Genomic DNA, 6,932 nt, shown 5'->3' with positions numbered 1-6,932 from the left:
CATTCATTTTTTAAAAAGCGTAGCTGTGATTAGAGGTGAGCGAAAAATTCATTTGAACCCAAAACCCTCCCAAGGCCGAACCGATTGGATCCGATTCTCAAGAAACCAATCCCACTCCTGATTTATTAAAAGTAGAGCCGATAATTTTTATCCGGTTCTACGGAATTTAAAACCAGACAGATTTTTATTTATTTATTTGTACTTCCTAAAAATATATATCAAGGACCATTTAAAAGGTACGTCGACATGAGGCTTTTCTCAGTGCTAACAACGTTACAATGGCTCATTGCCAGGAGTCCTATGGTCACTTGTTTAGGGGTGAGCGAAAAATTTTCTTTACATCGGCAGAATATTCTTTTTTCTTCTTCTTCTTCTTCTTTCCTTTTTCATATTAAAGCCTTACGACATTTTGTCAAAGTGCAGTAATGTTCAAACTTCAGAAAATGTATAGATGCACATAAGATAGTTTTAAGTTAGATTTTTAGTGTTCTGTTGACAACGCATCATAAATATTGCGGATGTTCTTACTTTAAATATAAACACATGCCATACTTTATTTTAAATTTTGGTACCTCCTTACATTTTATGATGTTTTGCACGAATAAAACAAACCATGTGCCAATGTAGTATGTTTGAAATAGTAATGAATTTTTCTGCTCATATTAAATTCACATTTTTTTTTTCATTTGGATATGCCAACAAATATTATTGCCACTTATGATGAAAAAGCACTTAAAACAATATATAGCTGGAAAACAATACTGCTTAGAAAAAGAAGGCAACTTTATTGCAATTTAAGGTGACCGTAGTACATTATACCGACGTAATCAAGCATGAGAGATGAAAACATGAAAAATGATGCTAAAATGTCTCGTGATCACAGGTCAACGACTTCATATGGTCTTGTAGGAGTCCAAGACCACGTTTGTCTTCATAGTTGTACATCAGTGAAACCATCTTAGCAGCATTCACGCAATCCACGTATGACCCGTCGTAGCCATTTTGATTCTCGTCCTTCAGGGAATCGAATCCCCCCGAGTAAAAAAATCATATCAATAAAATAATGACAAAACGCAAATAAAAAATGGAATAAAACCCGAATATTGCCCAGCACGAAACCATGAACTAGTTTACCTGGGCACAGCCGAGGTCATCCCAAAGGCGAAGAATTTCAGCGATTAAGAATATTATATTTGGCAGCTGCACCTCTTCTTTCTTTGAATCCATACTTTGGTTGGCAATATTTTGGCCCATTAGAAAGAACAGGTGAGTTAGCACCAAGGGCACACCCGATGTGATAATCCCATTCTTCAAGTAATCATCTGCCTTTGGCAATTTCCCAGAAGCGTTCCACTGAAACTCCACCAGGAATGCATTGCACAAATTCGCCCACTGCAACATCAAATGTTATCTGACTGATCAAGGATCATCTAAAATGTAATCATAAATCAAAATCGTTAGCTTATTGAGCTTTCGTGGTAGTCATAAATGACAAATCACTAGAAAATCTCTCTCTCTCTCTCTCTCTCTCTCTCTCTCTCTGTGAGAGTAAGGGAGCTCAATGCTGCACTGAGCTCAATTTTATTGCTAGGAAGCCAGGCCACGGCTACAAGATCTTGACAGAAACACCTAGATCTCGCAAAGATTTGTGTGTGAGTGTGTATGGGAGAGGGCGGGAGGGAGGGAGGGACAGTTGCAGCTTAACCCAATCAGTGATATCTCCGTGTATGGCATTATAAAGAATTCTATAAAAGATTGAATGAAACTCGACGATGATGAAGCCGGCAATTGGTTTTGTGGCTTTAATTTGAAGAAGTGAACACAAACTTCAAAATGATGACCAAAATATTGGAGGGTGGTGAGACAAAGAGTGGAAAAAGGGACGAGGATATGATCAAGGTTGAGTTTTGGTTCAGTGCTGTGAATCTCCAATTAAGTCACGTTCATTCAGAGTTGAGATAGGAGTTAGCAACATTGTTGCGAATAGAGGTTCTTATCAATAATAATTTTATATTTATACCATCTGTTTCAAGAATCTCGTGGGCTTCCATCCATGCTTCTCAAAGATGATTTTGCCAAAATCATTTGCAATATCATTGAGAACCTTGAAGCATTTTTTCATGTACTCTGGAAGCTGCTCAGCACACGCATTGTCCCATCTGAAGGAAAAAAAATGCAAGAAATATTTAAATTGTCAATATAATATAAATGTGGAATGTAGTTTTTTTTTTTGGATGTAATAGTTGCAACATAATAGGTAAAAAGGGATATCTTCAACTGTATACATTTTAATGACTTTTGTAAAGAGAATTAGCTCGTCAACCGTGCCATGGACATCAAATATGTCGTCAATAATGTACACGAGAGAGATGGGCTTAATGAGCTCAACCCTAAGCTCAGACAAGCTTGGATCTGTGAGAATTGCCATGGACCACATGTACCATTTTAGTGGCTGGTCTCTAGCAAACTTCATCTTCTCTCCCAATCCCAACTCTTTCCACCACCTGAAATATAGGATACGCATGAGGAAAAACTGAAGCAACAATACATAATAGTATACTCATTTAAATGAAACAAATTATTCATTTGAAAATTCTATTGATCTCATGACATAGAGATTAGAGAAAATGGAGATATAGAGTCCATCATTTTCCTTATAGTTTTTGGTGAAACTGGTTTAAGTCATGCTTCAAACTGTGATTTGTGAGTTTGATATTAGTCTGAACCTAAATGCCAACTCCTTAAGTATATAAGTTTTACTTGTATTAGGGCCAACTATTAAGATTTCACCTATTATTATATGTTGGTCACCTATAGTCCTTCAATGCATTAGTCTAAACACTAATGCATTGATGGATATCCATTGGAGAGTTCATCACAATTAAACATTTCCAATTCTTAAATCAGCAAAATATTTATAAAAAAAAAAATCAGCTTATATTCTTGTCCATTTTCATCCTTAACAAGATATTGGAAATTTAAGGGCTTCCACGTAACTAGACAAAACAAAAACAAAAAAAGTTGTCTTCTTTTGTTATGTATAAATAGCAACGCTGTATTTCGCTATTGCAATCGACTTGAAACTCATAGGAACAAACCTGCAGGCAAACGATAACCTTCTTGCCTTAAAAGTCGAAACCGGAGAGCAATCTCATAGACATCATCTTTGCCATGATTCAAAGAGCTAAAATGTGTGTATTGCCACGTTAGAATGGCTTTAATCTGTTCTCGGAATAGGGATTCGACTCTAGTCGCTGAATCATGTCGACAATGATCAAACTTTCTACGGGCTCATTCACCACTTTATTCAGAAAATCTATAAGGCTCTTTGTTTTTCGTCATGTTTGATCCCGGAATCATCCTACATCATGGAAATCCAGAGTTACAAGTGAGGTCGATGTTATAATGAAAAAAAAAGTTAAGCAAGAATGAACTAAATTGGTGATGTTTTTTCTCATGTAATTTAACAAAGAATTATTGTAATGAAGCAAAAAATATTAAATGAGCAAAAGTTCAAAAGAGCAAAGACAATAATTTTCATAGTAATATATAGTAATTTAGTATGAGATTGTTAAGGTTTTCTATTGACATTAATTTTTATGCTATAAAAACTTGGTATGCTCATATGCACAAGGTGATAGATGACCTTACAAGCCAGCCCAGTTGAAATTGTTTCAAATGATCAAATCTAACTGGTAGTTAATAAGTTGGTTTTTTTTATTACAGATTCCTTTCTACTGAGCCTTGAAGGAAAACATTCTTGTTTCCCTGCGTATATTCGGTAAATAAGCTTCCTTGTTATCCTATTTTGGTTTTATTTTTCTCCTCTTTCTATCACCAATAGGCCAATGAAGAATCCAAAGAGGTGTTGGCATATAAGTATGCCCTACGAAATAATGCTCGCAAACACTACGTCGGCGATTTTTTTTTTTTTTTCACACGAGCTAAGGAAGGAAATGGAAAGTTGAAAAGTAAAGGCTAGGATCAGGGGATTTACCGGATAAGTTTGCTCCTTGGCAATGCTCGATGATTGCATTTGGTTAGGTTGATCCATTATGAAGCTGGAATCGGTGGCCGAGAAACTTGGGTAAGTACAATTGTCGTTTTCAAAACCCGATTCGAGGAAACATCGTCGTTGAAAGCATACATCAATGCATATACATTTCGGAGAGGTTTCGAGTGTCAATGGTCTTCAAGAAATTAGAAGCGCAATGATCGCATTGTCTAAAAGAAAAGGACATCAAGGGCTTTTTCGGCAAAAAAGGAAGACCACATACTCGGATTTTATTCCACTGGTTCCACATTTAGCTCACATCTTACGTGATACACGAGGTAAGAACACATACCTGAACTTGAATTCTCAAAACTTTGTCCTATGGGGAACACGTTTTGCTCTAAAATTTGTGGTCCTGTCCTCCATAATAAGTTCGGCTCTCTGTGAAATGAGCATATGTGCGTGCAACAAGCAGAAGAGCGTACAGGCCAGCGAGGTTGAGAAATTATGTTTAGTTATCTTTGGGATGTTAAAGTGTGGAGCAATTATCCTTGAGTTTGATAAATTTTACGAAACTAAATTTGGACCATTAAAAATGGCGAATCATCAGTTCCAATTTGATTTAGTACACGTTTAAAATTTACTCAATAATTTCTCAAATGTATGTGAGAGTGAGGTGAGAAAGAGAAGAAAAATTGTAATGTCAGATTGTCCTTAAGAGTTTAGGGGCATAAATGTTGTCTTATAGTACTAATGTGGGCTAGCGTCATGTATTGTTTTTAAATATATATAGTGCTGACAAATTGGGTTCAATATCAATTTTTTTAACTCAAATTCAATGAGCTACGTCAAATATGGGTTGTCTGAAAATTTCAAAACGGATTAAAGTGGGTTTCCAATATCAGAGGAAAACCCAACTAGATATGAATCTTAGTGGGTCTAAAGACAAACTCACTTCTAACCCAGTTAAGCTTAAAAAGGTTATTAGCTAAAGAAATATTAAAAAATAAATAATAAATAATAAAGAAAAGAAAACTATGATGCCGAACAAGCGAGGGAGCCGCCCCAGATAGTAGCCCTCCGTCGTGGGCTGTGTCACCAATGATGGCCGGTCACGCCTCCACTGCCCACCGTGGTCGGCGGCAGCCATCCTCATGCTTCTCCTAGTCAACTCACAAGGCAACATATGGGCGTTTTCATCATTTAGTTTTTCCAAGTTTCGTTCAAGACCAAGAAAACAGAAGAAGATGGTTTTTTTTTTTTTTTGCTAACCTACAAAGTCTTCTGATGAAAATGACTCTGCACCGAAGAATCTAGATCCAAGAAACCTCTACAACCACGTATTGCTCCAAGTCAACAATTGCGAATACTATTTGAGAGCAAAGTGCGCCTTTAGTTGATCCAAGAGACAGAAAAATGACACCGGAGGAATAGTTAGACTTCCTATTTTCCATGAGAGGAATTACGTTGCTTTTTTCTTTCCTCATTCAATCAAAACTGTACTTCTGGTATTATTTTAGGCATTAGGCTTTAGTTAAATCACTTGCATTTCAATTTTAGATAAGTTTGGTGTAAATGATGTCCCACAATAACATATAACCACCAATCAGAAACATAATTGTAGGGAAACTTAGTGTTTGAATATTTAAATAATATACCACACCTTTATCTAATAACTTAAGTTTTAGAATAATTGATAGTGGTCCTACAAAATCTCACATGATATCAAAGCTGAATATATTGAGTTCGAATATTTCCAAGTCCCAGTTGCCTTCTCAATGAAATTTCCACACTTAGTACTAGGCAAAAAGACTGGACCAAGCATGGGGAGAAGCGTTAAAATATTTAAATAATAAATCATACATTCATTAAACAACTTAAACTTTTAGAACAGTTGACAACGATCCCACAAAATCTTACACTTAGCCTTATATTTATTTTGACGGGTAAAGATATAGACATGATCTACATTAATATTTAGTTAATTTTGCATGTAAATTATGTTCATAATTTGTGACTCGCCAATCATAGACATAATCAGAAGCATGTGAATTATGTTCATAACTTGTGACTCACCAATCATAGACATAATTGGAAGAATTTTCCACTGGCCAAAGATGTAGGAAAATTGATGGCGAAATTTCAAAATGAGCAATAGAAACTGGTGATACATCGTCCAAAAGGCGGTGGATTTGGTAGAGTAACTTGACATCGTCTTGGTTGACATTAGGTGTAAAGGGTTTAAGGTTTTGTACAAATTCCACGTGAAATTTGGAACCGGACATGTTACTTATTTTTGGAACTTGGAACCTACCCTATATATCTTAGAACCTAAAACCCACTCTGTCACAAGTTCTAGAGTTAGTTCTAAGTTCAATTTAGATTCCACCTATATTATTAATTGAATGATTACGGTGAATTAAAACATTTTATAACAATCACTTCTACTATAATTCACTAATCATAAAGACATACAGAAAATATGAACATTAATAAAGTAAAATTCTCAATTTTAAAATGGAAGCTCAAACTAGTATTTCTAAATTATACACTTATCATCAAATCGCTGGAATATTGCAAGATGCATGAAAACATGAACCAAGAAAACATTAGAACTTGTTCCATGTTCTAAATTACAAGTTCTAGGTTCTAAGTTTCTCCAACTAAGAACTCGAAACCTACCTATCAAAATAGGTTCCTTATTTTTTGGAACCTCAAACCTATCATGTATACCTTGGAACCTGAATCTAGAACCTATAGGTTCTTGTTGGTCCAATTCTCAGATTCCATATTTTACCCTAGAACCACACTTACCCTTAGTTCATCTCAATTAAACATTTACAATCCTTAAGTCAACAAAAAAAAAAAAAAAATCAGCTTATATTCTTCTCAGTTTCATCCTTGACAAAAAAAAAAAAAAGGAAAATGAGGGCTTCCT

General features: G+C 35.4%; 1 protein-coding gene across 1 annotated transcript in view; it reads right to left on the bottom strand.

The window, feature by feature from the left end:
• Positions 1 to 861: 861 nt before the first annotated feature.
• The window catches only part of LOC104447375 ((3S,6E)-nerolidol synthase 1), a 19,409-nt gene continuing 13,338 nt past the window's right edge, over positions 862 to 6,932 (bottom strand). Inside the window, exons 2-5 of the mRNA XM_039313806.1 lie at positions 2,286 to 2,504; positions 2,021 to 2,159; positions 1,135 to 1,392; positions 862 to 1,014 (exon numbers count right to left, since the gene is read on the bottom strand). Of these exons, the coding sequence (XP_039169740.1) occupies positions 862 to 1,014; positions 1,135 to 1,392; positions 2,021 to 2,159; positions 2,286 to 2,504 (769 nt within the window). The remainder of the gene's footprint in view (positions 1,015 to 1,134; positions 1,393 to 2,020; positions 2,160 to 2,285; positions 2,505 to 6,932) is intronic.

Source organism: Eucalyptus grandis, chromosome 5 (assembly GCF_016545825.1).
Source record: "Eucalyptus grandis isolate ANBG69807.140 chromosome 5, ASM1654582v1, whole genome shotgun sequence".
In the NCBI taxonomy this organism is placed as follows: Eukaryota; Viridiplantae; Streptophyta; class Magnoliopsida; order Myrtales; family Myrtaceae; genus Eucalyptus; species Eucalyptus grandis.
The sequence above is the reverse complement of the archived record's forward strand: the minus strand, read 5'-3'. Positions and strand labels throughout refer to the sequence as shown.